The sequence below is a fragment of the Sebastes fasciatus genome, chromosome 18 (assembly GCF_043250625.1).
Source record: "Sebastes fasciatus isolate fSebFas1 chromosome 18, fSebFas1.pri, whole genome shotgun sequence".
Taxonomy (NCBI): Eukaryota; Metazoa; Chordata; class Actinopteri; order Perciformes; family Sebastidae; genus Sebastes; species Sebastes fasciatus.
In genome coordinates, this window is record NC_133812.1 from 24,255,703 (window position 1) to 24,276,584 (window position 20,882).

A 20,882-nucleotide genomic window follows, 5' to 3' on the forward strand; every position below is an offset into this window, starting at 1 on the left:
GATGGTGTCATTTACTTCGGTATATAGGTCATATAGACGCTTCGGTATTAAATTGAGATTCATAACATTCATTTAAAAGTTCTTTAAAAACAAAATATGACAGTTTATATATCCATTTAAAGCTGCTATAATCAATATTTTTGTGTATATCAAATAACGATGTGAAAACAATGTGATAAGGGTCGCTCATTGTGATGAATTCTCACTTGAATCTGCAGCTCCCCTCAGCGCTTTATAGCATCTTTCAGCTCATTGTTTAGCTGTCCGGTCCACAACTTTACTGCTTTGGTTCACTCTCACCGCTCTCGTAGCGACGTTTTTACAGCAGGCAGCTGTTTTCAGCGAAAAAGCTCTAAACACCCATCAAACAGCAGACAGACACAGTTAAAGAGTAGCTGGTGAACATAGTGGAGCATTTAGCAGATAAAGAGACAGATATTTCCCTCAGGAGTTGATAGAGACCAAAAAAAACAGAGCTGAAAGAGAGTGAATATCGGACTTCCATTCATCAGGTGTCCACAAACACGACTCCACGTGAATGCTAATGTTGCTTTGTTAACCGCTGGATGTGTAAATAAGCAACTGTTTGCCCACATGTAGAGCTGAAACAATCCGTCAATGAGTCAATTAGTCAAGCGAAAGAAAAATAATCTGCATAATTTTTGATTAATTTTTCTAAGCAAAAATGCCAAAACTTCACTGGCTCCAGCTTCCACTGAGGTTTTCTTAGTCCTCTGCGATAATAAACTGAATATCTTTGGGGGTGTTTTTTTGCAGCTGTTTGAACCAATTTAAGGTTCATCTGAAAAGTTCACACAGGCCATATCTTAATTACCACGCGCTTCTGACAAAACCAGGCAGCAACACCCAAAAAACTAGCAGATACGGTCGATGAATCAAAGGGCGGATCTACCCTTCAAACAAAATGCAGGCTGCATATTGACAGGGCAGAGCTTCGGGATTAGAAATCCTGTTGCTACAGGGATTGCCCTGGCCTTCATTCAGCAGGGACTCTCTGTTCAGGTCTGCACTGCATCATTCTGCCGAGACAGAAAGATCCTTTTCGCAGCTATTTTCGACACGCTCCGTCCCCGCGGTGGCCTCTTTGTCTGGCCAGGAATCACTTGTCACCTTTGTCACCTTGTAAGCAAGAACCTTTGCTGGCTTTAGAGCCCTCGGGGGATACATGTACAGTAACTAAACACATTAAATGGCACACATGTAGCTCCCAGAACGCATCAATGAGATTACATCGTTCACAGCTCACAGTCGACCATCATTAGATCGTCATGTCTTTTCACCTTCTGTTTCTCCGTCTTCGTCTCTCTCTCTCTCTCTATTCCCAACCTCTCACGATCTCACTCTTGCTGTCACTCTGACTCACTATCTCTCACGTACCCAGCATGCACACTCTCACACACTCTGTCAGTGACCAGTCACCATCCAGCCTGTCATAACACACTATGACATACACGAACACGCTCACACTTGGACGTTCGCTGCAGTAGGGCTTCAAGATTAGCAGCTACTACTAGCATGACACACCAGGAGAGAGAGAGAGTACAACACACACTAAGACACTTTGCAATCACACTACTGGAGATACTGAGCTGCAACACACACACATGCACTGCCGTAGAGCTTAATACTACCATAATAGCATATCCGTCAATGGCGCGATACATGTTTGTGTGCCTGATTTCACACCGTTATATCCCACACACACACCCTGGCCCAGATCCCTCTCATGAAGCAGCACTGTTTGGTAGAAATGTACAGCAGAAGGGGGTGGGGGGGCGGGGGGGGAATGCTACAGCTCCTGAGTATCTCCATGGAAACAGGCTGGAGAGCAGCATATCCCACTCGGCGTACTGTCAGAGACTGAGGATGAATCCAGTCCTCATTAGGGAAGCCGAACCACACCACACACCAGGCGGTTGATTCCATTATTAATTGCAACAGCTTTTTCACCCCCCCAAAAAAAAAAAAACACACACACACACCTGGATGAGGGGTTTCCTCATGCTCAAAGTAGTCAATACACTCCAGCTAGCTTATTGGACTTCGACGGGAGATTCTCCCCTCAGGCTGATCAATGCAGATTGTATGATTTCAGTCGCTCGTCCTTGCTCGTCATCGATTTTTCTCACAGTTACCATTTTAGCTCCTGGATATTTGTACAGTAACTGACAGCTGACATGGAGAGTGGAAATCATTCTCGAGTCCAAGGCGCTGATGATTCAATTTAAATAAAACCCCTAAATTTATAAGAATTTGCCGTTGATGCTGCCTCAAAATCCCACAGAGCTAAAAGCTTGAGAGCGTAGTAGGTCATGTGCTACAAGATGTAGTAGTGTAGAGGACAGTGAGAAAGCATTTGCCATAAATTTAGGTTGTAGCGGGCTGAGTTTTAAAGCTGAGTGAAGATACTGGCATCATATGAAGCTATGAAACCTAAGGAATCCATTGGAACCAATCATGTCATACTAGCTGGTCGCAAAGGAGGCTAAATAAAGCTCCAGACTTGTGCTACATTTTGGCGAGGAAAAACTGTCATGGCCATTTTTAAAGGGGTCCCTTGACCTCTGACCTCAAGATATGTGAATGAAAATGGGTTCTATGGGTACCCACGAGCCTCCCCTTTACAGACATGTCCACTTTATGATAATCACATGAAGTTTGGGGCAAGTCATAGTCAAGTCAGCACACTGACACACTGACAGCTGTTGTTGACTGTTGGGCTGCAGTTTGCCATGTTATGATTTGAGCATATTTTTTTATGCTAAATGCAGTACCTGTGAGGGTTTCTGGAGGGTTTCTGGACAATATGTGTCATTGTTCTGTGTTGTTAATTTATTTTGAATAATAAATATATACATACATTTGCATAAGGCAGCATATGTGTCCACTCCCATGTTGATAAGAGTATTAAATACTTGACAAATCTCTCTTTAAGGTACATTTTGAACTGATACAAATGTGCGATTAATCGTGATTAATTATGGACATCATGCGATTAATCGCAATTTAACATTTTAATCGACTGACAGCCGTACTTTTTGTGCAAACAGAACAGTGGGATCTGCATTTGCATTTATCACAGTCCTTGTAACATCAACATCACAGCACTACTTTGAGAGGACATACACTGAGATGACGCATCTCTTTGCAAATATAATAAAGTATTGACTGAGTTCATCTTTGTATGTAAACTATTAATTAAAAATCAATAGTGTTTTTGATAATCGATACAGTATCACAAAACATAATATCGCGATACTTTCAATATTTTCTTACACCTAGTTGACACTCACCAGCACTCACTTACAAACAGTGTGTGGTACTACGCATTCATGCATATCACTGCTTTTCTGATGTACCAACATCATGTGGTCAAAACACGTGTTTCCTCAAACTATTTCTGAGTCTTAAATCCTACAAAACATTCAACTACATCTCCTGATATTTATGTAATTCACAGTTATCTACTCAGGTAAAATGTGAGGAGAGTTTCCACTTCGTACAAAACAATAAATTGTATCAATCGTGCTTTCTGCTGCCAATATTCAGCTCACTCCTCTGAATTGCTCTATATACTCAAACTCATATTCACTCTTCCACTCACTCATACACCCACACAGCTTCTCTCACTACCTAACATGGTATTGTGCCGAGCACCACTAGGAGGGATTAAAACTGGGAACCAGGATTCTGGTTATTTCCATCCAGCTTCTCTTTGCTTTTTTTGCCACAAGACTGAACATCAGGTGTCCAGGAAACATTCAGCTTACAGAGCTGAGGTGAAGCTTTAATGATTCCTGTGGGGAGTCTTGGGTCACTGCAGCAGCAAAAGTATAAGTAGGTACTGTAGACGAGAATACAACAGATGGAATATATTGCTGAGTAAAGATAGTATATCAGGTAAAGTCTCTCTAAAAGCAAAAATGCCAAATATTCTTTGAGAATTTGATATTTATATTTGATATTTGAGAATTTGATATTTGAGAAGTTTTCAGCTTCTCAAATATGAGGATCTTCTGCTTTATATCACTGTAAATAGAATATTCTTGGGTTTTGGACCATCGGTTGGACAAAACAAGACATTTTTCACAATATACTGACATTTAATAGGCCAAATGATTAGTCATGAATCAAGTAAATAATCTGGTATTTAATCGATAATGAAAAGTGCAAATGAATGAAAATAATCAATCACATACAAACACATACAGCCAATAACAGTAACAGTGAGGGAAAGTACACGTGTGTAAATATTGGCTATACAATACAAGATATGAATTGTAATTACAGCCACATCGATTAAATTAATCGCCAACTATTTTGATAATTGATTAATCGGTTTCTATAGTTTTTTTTAGAAAAAAAAGTAAAATTTATTTGATTCCAGCTTCTTAAATGTGAATATTATCTGGTTTCTTTACTCCTCTATGACAGTAAACTGAATATTTTTGAGTTGTGGACAAAACAAGACATTTGAGGACGTCATCTTTTGGGCTTTGGGAAACACTCATCGACATTTTTCACTGTTTTCTGACATTTTATAGACCAAACAACTAATCGATTAATCAAGAAAATAATCAACAGATTACTCAAACGTGAAAATAATCATTAGTTGCAGCCTTAATTGTAATGTACTGCTTTTAAAACACTGGAACTACAACTGTGTATTTTCTCTTCTCATATTATCTTGAACTGAAAACATATGAGCTGCTAAGGTAGCTGGAAAGCAATTTGTCTGAAACAATCTGGTTACAATAGTCTACAGTGTTTGCAGACATTGGCACGAATCCTGAGGAAAACACCAAGGTGTCACTAGAAAGAGTGACAAGACAGAAAAGATGTGAAGTTGTAACAGTTTGAGATCTAAATAGGTAAGCTGCTAAAAGAATCCAAATCCTGAATCATTAAAATTAATTGCTGGATCTCAGGAAAGTGTCACTCCCCGAGGTGGTTGTCATCAACGCTTTAACTTCTCACTGTTATAGAGAAACTGTCACTGATTTATTGCCATTGTTTAAATCAAGTCAAGTCTGAGGGGAAAAGAGCAGCGTTGTGCAGCTCGGTAGACAGACTGACATAATAAACTGCCAAATTTGAAATGTTTTATGTTTGCAGTTTGAAATTAATATGAGGTTCACATTAGGTCACCAACGGAAAATCAAGCTTCTTCAACAGAAAATATGAGTAACAAGTCATTACAGCAGTGCCAGTTTGACTTTCAGGTGCTGTCTTGACAACATAAAAGCTGTCTTAAAAATGATTCTCTAGATTATCACTCTAAATCTCACAGAACTCCCTGGTATTTCTATTGTTGTCCTGCTCTGCACCCAGCAATGAATCAGCGCGTCAGTTAATGGCTGGTTAATCATTCAATCCTGACCTCCAAACCCCTGCAGCAAAACGGAGAGAAGAGATGCCATTAACAGCCAGATGTACTGCAGCTTTAATCCTAAAAACAAACACTCACTCTGTGAGTACAACGAAGAGGCTATATAAACAAATTAGCCATTTTATAAACTGTGTCAAATGACTGATCGCCCATTTCGCAAAATGGGACACAGAAAGCAAACTGTGGAGTCCAACAGAGATCTTGAACGTGACATCTAAAATAATCTCCAACATGCAGAGGATGTTTCATCGCTCTGTTAACCAAACTGAACCGTCGTCAAATCCACTGCCGAGTGTCAGCAATGAAGGAGGATGTAAAAAGGAGCTCTAACAGTATTTGATCAGTCCCATCTGTTGGACGAACCATCCGTCTGTCCTCTTGTCCAGCTACTTGGTCCAGATCTCAGCAACTACTGGCCAGATTGCCAAGTTTGGTTTGGATATTCATGGTCCTGGTTGAAACATGTTTCCAACTTCTACTTTAACCAAACCGGTAATAATAATAACACTATGCCGAAGAGTTGCTGTGCAGTTGGTTGCACCCACAATAAATCCAAAAAGGCTGATCCTAAAGAAGATCTAATAGAGGGGCTTTATGGCTCCAAGCTATAGACCAGACCAGCGTTGTGTCATCGCCGAGGCTACGCTCCCTTTTGGAGGAAAGAAACTCGCCGTCACAGGAGAGAAAATGTGTTGTCTAGTGGGTTACTGAGGCTTTCACACTGAGATTTGAGGCACATACGATACGTGAATATTCACCGTCAGTGTGGTAAATCGCTAAATGATGCTTAATGACAGTGACTGGCATGGCTAGCTAACGTTAGCTTGAGTGGGAGGTTGCTGCAGTAATACAGTCATACATTAACGTTATCAGACTGTTATCTCCAACTAAATCTCAGCCTATAGATCAAACAGTTGGATATTAACACGCTGGTTATGTACAGACACGTAGCCTAACGTGATTCAATCAAATATGTAGAGATGTCTGGATAAACAATATCCGGCCACTGTGTTGGACGGGGGAGACTGAACGGACATGACGGCGATCAACCTTAATTTATTAAGGTATCGCCAACGCTCAGGTTATTTATTTTTATTTAAAAAGGATCCCCATTAGCTGATACCAATGGCACCAGCTAGTCTTCCTGGGGTCTGAAATCATGTACATTAATTTATCACATACATACTATATACAACATCACATTTGTGTTACACTGATAACACTCGAATTTTCAAACATATATAAATTTCAAATTTCAAATTCATACACAAATCTTCCACATTTTTTTTTTGTTTTGTTTTTTTTTGTTTAGCCTCAAGGCCCATCATCAGGGAAAAAGGAACAAAGAAAACAAAGAAAACCATACATGACCAACACTGGACTATCGATCAGCTGTTTAAGTAATGTATTCGTAGATGGTATTTGAATGTGGATTTGTTAGAGGATTGACGGATGTGAAGAGAGCAGCTATTCCAGTGAGTGATGGCGCGGTAAATGACCGTCTTTTTTAAGGCATTAGATTTTGGGTGAGGTAACATGATTTGGCCATCACCTGCTGTTCTAGTGAAATGACTGTGAACGTCCCTGAATCTGGTAATTTGACTGTATAAAAACTCGGGTTTAGTAGAATAAATGCTGTTACTAAAGAATGTCGCTGTGCTTAAGGCAAGTCTTTTCTCTACTGGTAACCATGACAGTTTATGATGCATGCTGTCTGTGTTCGTTCTCATGGTTCAGGCAAGGTCGCAAAATAATTATAGACATGTGTTGTGCTGGAGCTGTTGCCCCCGCGACCCGATCCCGGATAAGCGGTTGAAGATGGATGGATGGATGTGTATACAACAAACATTTGTTTAACAAGACACGAATGCATACGAATTTGTCAAAATTACCCTCCAAGCATCCGTCAAATTGCATCGAAGTCTATGGGATCTTCGGTTTTCTTTCCCCCAAAAGGGTCCGTGGCCTTGACTTTTTGCGAAGTACCCATATGTGCCGGTCTGGTGTATAATTAAAACGATGTATTGTTTGTTTAATCTGAACAAAAAAACAGTGTTGCTAGGCAACCAGCAAACACTGCTGGAAGTTACTGGTTTCGGCCAACAAATAATCCGGCCCAACCTCAAGTTGTCGTCTTTACATTTTGGTTCCAGCCTTTATGCTAAGCAAAGTCAACTGGCTGCTGGCTCCAGCTACATATTTACTGTACAGACAGTAGCGTGGTATCGATGTTCTCATCTAACTCTAGGCAGAAACTATTCATTCAACCATTGTAGCATTATGCCTCTAGCAAAATGAGTCAGTCAGTGTGTTGTCCATTTCGCCCAACGTTTCCGTATTGTTCTGTGTAATAAACACTACAGCCTCTAGGGGCCGCTGGCGAGGCTTTCCACACTTCATTCTCGTTGGGAAGCTTTTATCTGGGAACCGTCTAAATGAGGCGTTTGAGGATGCCACTGTATCTGCTGGAGAATCAGAGCAGGAAAAAGGCGCCTGGGAGATGCTCGGAGCTGAGACTCTTCTCCTCTGAGATCCTCCTCTGCATCCTAATGCCACACATGACAAATGACCACCTCAGTACACATGAAAGCAGCTTGATTCAGTCCACACAGCTGTCCGAGCGTGCCCGTATGTAAGTATGCAATATAGGTGTGCCTATAGCTCACTGTTTGTACAGTGCATTAGGAGCTGGAGCGTGTTGCAAGGGCAAACGCTGTATGCACAGTTAGTATGTGTGGCTGCATGTGTCAGGACACAAGGATTAATGCTTCCAGTGATAAAGAGCATCTGTCAGTCCTCTGCTGCATATCACAGTACAGTTATAAAAAGAACCTGGCATGCTATCTGATCCGTATGCAGACATGAATGAGCGTGAATGTACATACACCTTTTTTTTTTTAGCAGAAACAGGTTTATGATGATGTTTTTTTCCTTCTTTTTTTTCAGGTCATACATAACCAACACATTCTGGGCAAAGAAATCCAGGAGCTAAACGAAGCGTAAGACGCTGTCAAAGGTTTCAACACACACACACACACACACACACACACACACACACACATAGAAAAGCCCTGTAGCCCTGTCAAACAGCAGAATGCAGGATTTGGATATCGCTGCAGCACCAGCTAGTCTCCATCTCTTATTATGGCATTAGGAAGGGTGTGTGTGTGTGTGTGTGTGTGTGTGTGTGTGTGTGTGTGTGTGTGTGTGTGTGTGTGTGTGTGTGGTGAGAGTGATGAACCCTCATTAGGTCACTTACAGGTTCAGGCTTTGCGGCTTCACACCCAACATGTGATTGAGAGATTTAAGGATTTGAGAGAGATGGCACTGTTCAGCTGTTGGCTAGCAGGTTTCTGAGATCATAGAGTGATGGAGTAAGTTCTCCCACAACCCCCCTCCCCTTCATTCCCATGTCCCCATCTACCTGCCGTTATCCTTAACCCCCCCCCCCCTCCTTCGTTTCCTCACTTCATCTTCCCTCCATCTATGACAAATAAGGCATGAAGACAAACACATAAATTGACAGGAAGAACGTTGTTTTTTTTCTCTCTCTCTCTCTCTCTCTCTCTCTCTCTCTCTCTCTCTCTCTCTCTCTCTCTCTCTCTCTCTCTCTCTCTCTCTCTCTCTCTCTCTCTCTCTCTCTCTCTCTCTCTCTCTCTCTCTCTCTCTCTCTCTCTCCAGCCTAACAGAACCGATAAAAATGATTACATAATGATTAACTACTGGTGCCATTAAAGAAGGCAGTCTGTCAGTTATTTTGAAGCCAGAGATTGTGCCGACATTAGTGGCCGTAAGAAGATCGATGGAAAGCTGTTTGGCCACATTGTCAAGACGAAAATCCCCTTGTTGCCCATCGAGGAGCCTGTTTGAGGAGCAATCCCTCCCACCCTGCTGGATGCTGTTACACACACATACATACTGTATGAACACGCACACACACACACACACACACACACACACCTGCATGGATCGCTGTGATTTGAGGGGGATGAGAGGTGCTTTTCCTCCAAAACTGAAGGCATGTATTTTGTCATATCCGACAAAGATCTGTTTTATTTTCTACCCATTGCGTTGAATACTAATCACCTAATCTGCTGTGCCAACTTCTCATCTACCTGTTAAATTCACACACACACACACACACACACACACAAGGATGTAACAGTTCCATAGAAAATGAAAGCCCCCAAAAAAAAGCAAGCGTTTTTTCTGGATAAGTCTTCCTACCTTGCAGCGAGTCTATGTTCCGGAGACATTGGAGCACATATGCGGTGCGTCTTCACACGATGACAGGGAAGCGGCGGACAGTCATGCAGAGGTGTTTCACATCTGAGAACGGAGGGGGAAAGCCGGATTTCTCCTCTGTTTTTCTGCTCCTTTCTTGTTATTTTTTTCAAAGCCCTCAGAGGAATGGAGCACTGACAGAGGAGGAAGAGGAGGAGGAAGAGGAGGTGGAGGAGGAGGAGAAGGAGGAGGAGGAGGAGAGGGAAGGCTAAGGAGGGAGCAGTCTGCCGGGCTGGGCTGCTGTGGATCACCTGGAGCAGTGTTGGGCTCCGCATTTACTCCTCCACTGCAGCAGTGCGAGGCAGCGGCGCGAGCTGCATGTTGCTCCCAGAGATCACCGCAAAACAAGGACACGGAGTCTCCATCTGCTGGATTCAGGATTCTGCAGCTCTGTAGCGCCACGCGCTCCTATCCCCATCAGCATGCACACTCATGCCGTCCCTCTTCCCCTCTGGGTTTCTGCATCTCTGTCTCTCTGCGTGCCTTTGCCTCACACTCCTTTTCCCCTCTCGGGGGGTGGGGGGGTTTATGACGAGTCCCTAACGTGTTGCCATGTTACTTGGTTCTCACTTTGTGTCCCCCGTACTGACTGGTGCATGTGGTCATACGTCTGGTGCTCTTGGTGATAAAACGTCAAGCTCACTAAAGCCTCAGCCAACCTCACACTCGCCCTGCGATGACATCACTCCTCCGAAACCGAAAAGGGAGGGAGCCGTTTCCTGGTCTTGTCGGGACCCTGCTGACGTCACCGAGATCAGACACGTTTTTTTCAGGCCATGTGCAGGTGTTCGAATGGCATACAATCCACGGAAGAAAAGTTACACAAAACTGAACAACAGGAAGCACGCCAAAACTGATGGTTCCACTTCACCCCGCGCCAGATCCAAGCAAATTACGACACGAGACTTGAGCTCATTCCCGTCTCTCGAAGTCCTGAGACGACCTCTTATCCGAAACTAGAACCGCCAATTTCACCGACCAGCAGAGCAACACTCGCCCTCACATTCCCCTCACGTCCTCCCTCCTTCTCCAGCCTCCTCTCTGTCCTACAGCACAGCCGAGCTTCTAAGGTTGGGAGACAATCTGAGAGAGGAATAAATACAGATTTGGAAAGGATCATATTGATTTTAGGCCCAATGTAAGACTTATTGGTATTCTGAAGGAGTAGAGGTGCTACTCAAGAGAAATATGAGCGCTCCTTCACCGGATGAAAAAGACTCATCAGCAGATGCAGATGGAAAAGGACCGCTTTAATAAGGACACTGAAAGACAAAACTAACACACAAAGGTGAAAAACCTCGTAGAGCTCAAACTGCCTCCATGTTTTCTTGTCCTGTTTTCTACACTTCTTCTGTGCAGGTGAATGTTTGGAAAGAGACAAAGGTTTCCAGCCCACTATCTTCTCTTGCCAACTGTTAAACAGTCGAGATGGATAGTCACCACCACAGTCTCTCCAACCAGTAGATCTACACCTTAAACATTAATCGCATGATTGTCCATAGCTAATCGCCATTAATTGCAAATTAATCACACATTTTTTATCTGTTCAAAATGTACCTTAAAGGGAGACATGTCAAGTATTTAATACTCTTATCAACATGGGAGTGGGCAAATATGCTGCTTTATGCAAATGTATGTATATATTTATTAATATGAATCAATTAACAACACAAAACAATGACAACTACTGTCCAGAAACCCTCACAGGTACTGCATTCAGCATAAAAATTATGCCGATATTGATGTGATTATCATAAAGTGGGCATGTCTGTAAAGGGGAGACTCATAGGGAACCCATAGAACCCATTTTCATTCACATATCTTGAGGTCAGAGGTCAAGGGACCCCTTTGAAAATGGCTATGCCATTTTTTTCCTCGCCAAAAGTTAGCGCAAGTTTGGATCGTTATTTAACCTCCTTTGCAACAAGCTAGTATGACATGGTTGGTACCAATGGATTCATCAGGTTTTTTAGTTTCATATGATGCCAGCATCTTACAGTACACACCTATCATCACGTATAGTAGTGGCGTTACAACGAATTTGCGTTAACACGTCATTATCGCGTTAACTTTGACAGCCCTATTAATTATATATTGTTAGATGTTTAATGGGTACCAAGCCACATTTTAAAGTTATAAAATAAACTGCCTTCTTTACAAAACCTCTTGTCCCATAAACTGCCCAGTCTCACATAAAACCAAAGCAAACAAAAAATATATATATATATATCACGGTCTCAGTTTGCTTAAACATTGTGGAAACAAAGATCTAAATTAGCTAAAATTAATATAGTTTTTTTTTAGGGGTTCCAACTAATGACTATTTTCATTATCTATTAATCTGCCGATTATTTTCTATATTAATCGATTCATCTTTTGGTCTACAAAATGACAGAAAACAGTGAAAAATGTCCATCCAGGCTTCTCAGTCCAAGGTAATGTCAAATATCTTGTTTTGCCAGTCCAAAGCCCAAAGATATTCAGTTTAATAAGATATACAACTAAGAAAAGCAGGAAATTCATATTTGAGAGGCTGAAAACAGCATTTTTTGACATTTTAGCATGAAAAATTCAGGCAACACAAGAGCTCATAACTATAAGCAAATTCCTTTTACAGAGCCTTTCATTTTATTAAGGTAATTTCCAACAGCAGAGACACAGTCTTTGTGCTCTGTGATTCCTTTGCTTTTAGTCCTTACAAATTTACCCTTGCACTGCTGCTGACACCAACTGTTGAGCAGCAATAGAAAGCCCACTAACAGTGAATACATTTTCCCAGGATAGCACAGCAATGGATTCTGAAATGGCCAGTTCCTGAAATACACCAGTAGGTATGTCATATCAGTGTTTCGAAATGTTATCAAAGTAAACAGTCCCACCTAGTGGCGTAACACTGATCTGAAGTGCTTTAGGAAATATCAAAGATTTACAGATCCAGTTCTAGATTAAAAACCATAGACGCAACAGAAATAATAAAAGTGCGTCATGTTCATGTTTAAAGCTCATGCACAGAAAGTCATAAACAGCATCACTGCTCCTGCATCACTGCGTGGCCTGCTTGCTTTATATCCCTTAAAATGATCCAGTCGTCCACACAGTCATTAACATTCTGCCTCAACCTTGAGAAAATGATGAGCAAGGAACGATCAAGAGCAAGTTCTCCGGATGGCTGATAAAGAAGAAAAAGAGAAAACTCTGAACAATTCTTTAGGTTATGCACATCAAACGAGCAGAGATGTTCCCACCGTATCCACGTTCACTTCATCTGCAGCCTTTGTGCTGACAAAGCCTGTAAAAGCACAGTAGGACCCTACACGCGATTAACTCGCAGATAATCTCTGATGTGGCTGAAACTCCGACGTCAGCCCATTTGTATCGCTTAAAAAGACATTTTCAGAACGCGATTGACACGTGTGTGATCACTGTTTGAGCAAATGCTGTCAAACTTAATATCCTACTGTCTTTCACTGTGATTTAGAGCGACACTGCAGCACTACAGACACAAGGTAACAATTAGTGTCGGGGCTAAATGTGCAAAATGTCCCTGAGATATTAATGAGCAGAACAGAAAGGTAAAAATAGCCAAACCTGACCTCAAACTGTTTGTTCATTGGTGAGTTATACACCAACAAACGTGCTCCTGGCGACATTTCTATTCTCATGTCACGAGAATCAGTTTGTGGTATTTATAAACCAAATAAATACAAATTTAAATTATAAGATTAGTCTTTCATGATTTCCTCTTGGCCTTTGGCTTCAAAAGCATCCCAGCGATAGTGATAGTATTTGATGTTTGTGCTGATGCGAGCCGGTATTTGATCATCTACAATGCCCAAAAAATGCCAAGAGAAAAGCAGCGGACCCCTGCAGTGCTGTTTCCCTGGACGGCTCTCAGTGCTCTGACCTCTGCGGAGAGAAGGAGTCGTGCAGAGTTTACCTAATTAAAGACTATCTCCTTTATGCCCAAATTCTCCAGGCATCACAACAGCGTACACCTCCACCGCACTGTGGGACGTTGATTGAAAGGCTCAAGCCTTTCCCATCATGCACTAGGCTAGACGGTCATATCACATGTAACATGAACTTACAGAGAAAGGAAAGCAGGAATCCATCGTTGTCGTTGTAAGGGTACGGTGCTAACGTCCGGGCTGTGGTATAAAGCTGTACTAATCAAGATTTTGTGTGCATGTGAACGGTGTCGCTCATAGTGACAAAACCACTGAGAATTATCACCCGACTCTGCAGTTCTCCTCAAATCTACGGAGTATTTTAGCTACTTACAGTTCATTGTTTACAGCCGGCAACTTTACCGTTTCTGTTCTGTCTTGCTGTTCTTATCAGCGTAGGTTCCAGGCACAATAAGCAGCGGTTACCATTTCTTAATACTTTCTGACTTCTAGGAGGTATCAGGGAAAACATGGTGCTAGTTAAGATGTACAGAAGTCTGCAGTTTGCTTTAACAACTTGTAATACAGAATAGAACATCAAGTTGGTAAAGGACCAGACTAACGATTATTTTCATTGTAGATTAATCTGTCGATTATTTTCTCAATTAGTCGATTAGTTGTTTGGTCTATAAAATGTGAGAAAATGGTGAAGAATGTCCATCAGTGTTTCCCAAAGTCCAAGATGACGTCCTCAAATGTCTTGTTTTGTCCCCAACTCAAAGATATTCAGTTTACTGTCATAGAGGAGTAAAGAAACCAGAAAATATTCACATTTAAGAAGCTGGAATCAGAACATTTTGACTTTTTTTCTTAAAAAATTACTCAAAGTAATTAATCGATTGTCAAACTAGTTGGCGATTGATTTAATAGTTGACAACCGATCGATTAGTAGTTGCAGCTCTAGTTTACAGTGAAGAAAGCTCTGATAGTCCCGCTATGCACACTTCCTGCTCAGCACCAAACGGCAGACAAAGTTAGCAGCTAGCTGGTCAACATAGTGGAGAATTAAGCAACTAAAGAGCCTGGTATTTCTCTCAGTAGCTGGTTGGGGAGAACTAAAAGGAGAGTAAATATTACATCCGTCAGGTGGACACAAACGTTACTCCAAAGGAATGCTAATGTTTCTCTGTGTCGCCGTTGGATCTATAAATAGGCAACTTGATAATATCAATGTTATGTTTACAACGAGTTGTGCTGCCCACAAGTGGCCAAAAAAATCAATGAATGCAGGTTTAAGTTACAGTTTGAAACACATCTAAAGTATAAACCTGGCATTATTCTATTAGTATTATTCCTGGATCCATCTCTTCATTTACAGTGTGTTCACATTATATGTATTATTTTTTATTTTTGTCCATTGGATTGTCTCTGTTGTATTTGCATTATGTTGTTACTCAGTCTGTCCTGGGAGACGGATCCCTCCTCTGTTGCTCTTCCTGAGGTTTCTTCCATTTTTTCCCCTTATAAAAGTTTTTTTCGGGTTAAGTTTTTCCTTATCCGATGAGAGAGTCGTACTGTAAAGGACAGAGGGTGTCGTTTCCTGTACAGATTGTAAAGCCCCCTGAGGCAAATTGTGATATTGGGCTATACAAATAAAATGACTTGACTTGAATTGAAAAATGATTATTTTCGTTGTTGATTGATTATTTTCTTGATTTATTGTTTAGTTTAGTCAATACAATGTCAGAAAATGGTGAAAAACGTTGATCAGTTTTTCCCAAAATCAAAGATATTCAGTTTACTGTCATAGAAGAGTAAAATAAAATAAAAAATATTGACATTAAAGGGACTGTATGTAAGGTTTTACACATATAAATATTGTTTTATTGTCAATGTGTAAACAGGTTTTAACCTAACCTAAAAAATGAGACCTTCCGAGACGTTGTGAGTTTCCTCTATCAGCCTGTAGGCTGCTTTTAATGTGAAGAACGTGGGCCCGTTTTTTTCCAGGAAAATACAACAGATTTGACATCATGCGCACTCGCAAGTGCCTTTACTTTGAGCTCCGCTTCAGGGTTAACAGTGTGCAACCATAGCTAACGTTCGGTTAGAAATGGTGTCCGCTAAACAACCAGCTCCCACCACAACTCAGACTCCAACACAAACTCTACGCTGACTGGCGTCGACTTAACAGCCACAGGTGTCACTGTTAACAAGCAATTTCAGATTCTTACATAGAGTCCCTTTAAAGAAGATGGAATCAGAGAAATTTTACTTTTTTTTTTCTTAAAAGATTACTCAAACCATTAATTGATTATTAAAAAAAATAGTTTGCGATTAATTTAATAGTTGACAACTAATCATTTACTTGTTGCAGCTCCAAACCAGACTGAGGTATAACTGCACTTTGGATAGATTCATCTGTCCTGATGTTGTGATGTAGATCTTCAAATAAATCCTCATTCAGCAGCATTTCCCTGCCTCTGAGGCTCATGAGTACACTGGTTCAATTCATAACAGCTGGATTTAATATTGCACAAGTCAAAATTTAGATGTGCCCAGCAGACTAAGTGGTCTTACAAGCTGAAATATGGTAAAATGTTCAGTATTACAGAGCTGTGTTTATGGTAATGAAGGAACAAGACATCCAGTGCAACGGTGTGGCTCATAGATGGGTTTTTAACAAGTGTTGGACAAAAATAGAGGACTATGGCACATAACAATATGGTTACAAAGACAAAATGTATGGTCTTTTTATGGGATTATTTGACAGTAAGACTTATCCTTTTATAGTCTCTGAATAAAGTTTGCACTGTTAACAAACACCATCTCCAACAGGCCCCGACGGTCTGATCCATACTCGTGAAAAACTCATCATCGTTCACAAGAACGAAGAAGCTGCCATCACAACACTGTCATTCCTCCAGATCTCTCTTGCTTACTAGAAAGCCATTATATACAGCATTAAAAAAAAAAGCTTTTTTTTTATTAATATTAACGTGAATGACAATCTCCTCATTATGTTTGACTTCATCACTTCATCATCACCCCCTCCCACCTCTTACCTGAGTCCTTCTCAAAGAAAAGACAGCAGTGAGTCTGTAGTAGCCATGGTAACACCTGTGACAGATGAAAAGATGGATGACAGATATAGTACAATACAGCTGAGTCACATACACTTGAATGGAGGGGAGGGCAGCAGCACACAATGGGGAACTGAGTGGGCGTTTACAGACAAGAAGAACAAACTTGAGGGAGAAGGAGAAGAAGCTGTGTGTCCCCTCCATTCACAATGGATTCAATGGCACCTCCACCTCCAGACACATGTAGTCTAAAACACCTCGCCCACACATCATGCATCATTGATTGATCTGTGCTGGAAACACCCAGTTAAGTCTGAAGAATCATCCAGGAGAGTGACTCATTTCTGCACAACTTTCTGACATTTTGCACATTCTGGTCAAAACCTCCATCAGACCTCATGATGACAATAACAACAACAAGCTTCAGTTCATGCACAAACATCTGCTCCATCCCTTCCTACCTTTTTCAGCGCTGACATCTTCCTCCTCAGAGAAGGTCACTTCTTCTTCTTCGATAGTAAACGGGCGGTAAAGAAGTGCAAAGCGATCATGTCTCCTGGTCTCCGCGAACATGTTCATCATCGCCCTCGTTCGTTAGAAACATCTGCAGCAGATCGGCCGTAGTTTCCCATCATGATGATGATGATGATGATGACGGCGGCGGCTTGTGTGTGTTTTCTTCTTGTCCGACGCTGGTCCTGATGCTGCGGCTGCGGCGGAGCTGGAGGTCTCCATCCTCTGGAGAGGAATCACACAGCTCCTCTGATGATGGTGTTGTTGTTGTGGTCACTGAGAGCACAGCTGCGATTCTGAAGGCAGCCAATATCAGACGCCATTTTCACAAAGTCTGCACCTACAGTAGCCTACTTGTATTGACAGAATCATAATCATAATAATAATATAACAATAATAATAAAGCCTAACTTCTCAACAGTCTAACATGCAAACTTAAACAGAAAAAAAAGTCAAAATATTCATTTTAATTGATGCTTAGTTATATTAGATAAGCATGACGTACATAATTCAAAATGAATTAATTACTGGTGAATAATAATAATAAATATGGCTTTTACAATGAAAAATAAAAAGTGCTTTATCTACTTTGTGAATGTTATATTACATTGCTGCACTTATTAGCCTACTACAGACCTACACATATGAGCTAAACTTTAACATCCCAGTTACATAATTTTCATAACCTTTACTCTGCTATTTTATTTAATTTTCCTTATTATTCAATATTGAGGATAATAACTTTATTTGCATTGTACTTTTCAAAAACAAAGTTGCTTTACAGTAAAAAAGGAATACAAATATATAAAAGTTTTGCCAATATTGCTGTCATATGACAGCTTTACACTTGTTCTTGACATGTATCTCCTGTCTTATTATTATTATTATTATTATTATTATTATTTTGTATAAGGGTACTGGATGTTTCATGTCTTGTGTTTATAAAAAAAAATTTAAGTTGAAAATAAAATTTAAAAAGTAAATAAAATACAAAATGTAAAAGATAAACTTATAATAAAAACAATTATTATTATTATTATTATTATTATTATTATTAATAATAATAATAATAATAATAATAATAATTTACAAATAGTTAAAGGTACAGTGTTTAGGATTTTGCCCCTCCGCTCACTCCTCCATTTCCAAGACTGGTAACGTGAGTAGCCGAGTGCAAAACCGTGGTAACATCTTTCGCCTGACTCAGAGGTCATTCTTACCATAATAACACAACTTTAGGAGCAACTGAAGTCAGACGGCGGCTGGCGGTACCACGGTTTTGCAGTCTGCGGCTAACGAAAACACAACAATTCTTAGTTACAGGTGATTAAACACTAATGAAAACATAGTTATGAATATTATATTCCATTTCTGCTAGAGCCCCCGAAATGTTAAACACACTTCCTTTAAGTTAGTTTTAAGAAGGGGTTTAAAGTTGGATACTGACTTTGCTTGAGCTGCCTGATGATTGAAATAACTGACATTTTACTTGCAAATATCTTACTGATATAACTCGTAATATTTAAAGGATGTCCTTCAACAACTGCTGTTGAAGTGCCCTTGGGCGAGGCACTTAACTCCAGCATGACAGGCCACTGTTGGTTGACTGCTGTGTCACTGGGCAGCTCCTGTGGGTTTTGTTATGAGCAGTGTGTCGGCAAAGCACAAACTCAGCGTATATTTCTTTGAAAAGTTACACCAACTTTACAGCCAGTGTCCTCCTACACTAATCTAATCTTCCTCTCCTTTTCTCTCCTATAGAAGTAAGACATCATCCCAGAACTCAAAGCCAAAGTAAATTCCTCCTCCTCCTCAAGCCTCATAATTATAAACAAATCATTTTTGTTAAGGTTTTTCTAAAGGGGAATGTGCTGAAAAAGAAACTAGTTTTGTTTCAAAGTGCCTTAAGCGTTGGAAACAATGTGTATGGTAATACAAGTGAGTGGGATTAGATGTACAGGAGAGGTCACTGAGAAATCATGTTGGTGAAGTGCAAAAAACAGCCACAAGCAAAAAAAGACTGCCTGCATTTCTTAACCTTTGCTCACACCGCAGAGACAAATAGATTTTACACAGTACAAATCAATCTGCCCTTAACAACAACGTCACCTTGGCAACAAGACAGCACATATAAAGTGTTCACTGCTCGGTCAAAAAGTCTCTGCAAGTACATTTTAGTTAAATGGAAGGAAAATGATTTTTGTCTGGAAGGTAGACGAAACAAAAAAGTTGGACACAAAGGCAGCATGTTTTGAAAAACGGCAATAATGAGGAAAACTCTGTTATTATGCATGATACTTGCAAAACTCGCATAAAGTTTTATCGCCAAGTTTTATTTCTTATCTACTGTATGCAGTATAAAAACATCCAAGTGACACAACCCCCCATATACCCATAGATATAGAATAGATATAGATATAAAATGATCAATCTCACACCTTTTTGAAGCCTCACAAGGTAAGTAGCCAAACTTCATTCAGCCTTCAAACAAGTTACTTCACTAAATGCTATGCATTAAACCAACTGTTTATATCAATTTGGCCAAATTTCGAATTTTAGAAATCTTGGTTCTTTTATTTTATAGAAAAATAATGAAACAGACAGAATTAAGAACAAATCCAAATGTTATACTCCTGTCAGTATTGAGTTTGGTCACTGGAGGGCGCAAGAGACAATCAGCTTCACTGTGCTCTCTCCATGGTCCTGAAACATTCAGATATAATCTACATTATAAACACATAATAATAGTAATAATAGTAATATACAGTATCACTCTGTCCCTCTCCATGGTGCTGAAATGTTTAAACACAGACTAATATTTATTCACGATTAATCGCATGATTGTCCATAGTTAATCGCAAATTAATCACATTTTTTATCTGTTCAAAATGTACCTTTTGTCAAGTATTTAATACTCTTATCAACATGGGAGTGGGCAAATATGTTTGTTTTATGCAAATATATGTATATATTTATTATTGGAAATCAATTAACAACACAAGACAATGAGAAATATTGTCCAGAAACCCTCACAGGTACTGCATTTGGCATTAAAAATATGCTCAAATCATAACATGGCAAACTGCAGCCCAACAGGCAACAACAGCTGTCAGTGTGTCAGTGTGCTGACTTGACTATGACTTGCCCCAAACTGCATGTGATTATCATAAAGTGGGCATGTCTGTAAAGGGGAGACTCGTGGGTACCCAGAGAACACATTTTCATTCACATATCTTGAGGTCAGAGGTCAAGGGAAACCTTTGGACATGACCATGCCGGTTTTTCCTCACCAAAATTTAGCGTAAGTTGGAGCGTTATTTAGCCTCCTTCATGATAAGCTAGTATAACATGGTTGGCAGTAATGGATTCCTTGGGGTTTTTAGTTTCATATGATACCAGCATCTTCTCTCTACACTACTACCACCACTCTACCAGTACAGTTTCCTCCCCATAGTATTCATCCATCCTCTTTGTCTTTGTGACTCTGATGACTCATCCAGCAGCTTTGCTGCCTCTTCTATGCTCGCATCAATTTGTACTAATGTGACTTTACTGTGCAAATGAACCAAAAGACAAACAAAAGAAAATGTGGCTCAGGAAAGATGCTTAGTTATATAATTCACTTGTTTTCTTCTCATCAATGCCTCTTGACTTCTGTCCTGTCAGTCTCATTTGTAATGAGGATAAACTCATTTGAATTGTCAC

At 40.3% G+C, this 20,882-nt stretch overlaps 1 protein-coding gene and 1 long non-coding RNA gene across 6 annotated transcripts in view; one reads left to right on the forward strand and one right to left on the reverse strand.

Annotated features, from left to right (window-relative positions):
- Positions 1 to 15,283, forward strand: part of LOC141756215 (uncharacterized) — a 121,373-nt gene extending 106,090 nt beyond the window's left edge. Inside the window, exons 5-6 of one of the 2 annotated variants that reach the window (XR_012591419.1) lie at positions 8,357 to 8,426; positions 11,054 to 15,283. This is a non-coding gene — a long non-coding RNA (uncharacterized LOC141756215). Of the gene's footprint in view, positions 1 to 8,356; positions 8,427 to 9,091; positions 10,811 to 11,053 lie in introns of those variants that run through there. The other variant, XR_012591418.1, reaches the window with a different exon arrangement.
- Positions 1 to 17,582, reverse strand: part of dlgap2b (discs, large (Drosophila) homolog-associated protein 2b) — a 111,433-nt gene extending 93,851 nt beyond the window's left edge. The window contains exons 1-2 of one of the 4 annotated variants that reach the window (XM_074615770.1): positions 17,126 to 17,566; positions 16,647 to 16,701 (exon numbers count right to left, since the gene is read on the reverse strand). In XM_074615770.1, the coding sequence (XP_074471871.1) occupies positions 16,647 to 16,701; positions 17,126 to 17,143 (73 nt within the window). In that variant the 5' untranslated portion in view covers positions 17,144 to 17,566. Of the gene's footprint in view, positions 1 to 9,637; positions 9,779 to 16,646; positions 16,702 to 17,125 lie in introns of those variants that run through there. The other 3 variants (XM_074615772.1, XM_074615769.1, XM_074615771.1) reach the window with 3 other exon arrangements.
- Between the last annotated feature and the right edge of the window lie 3,300 nt (positions 17,583 to 20,882).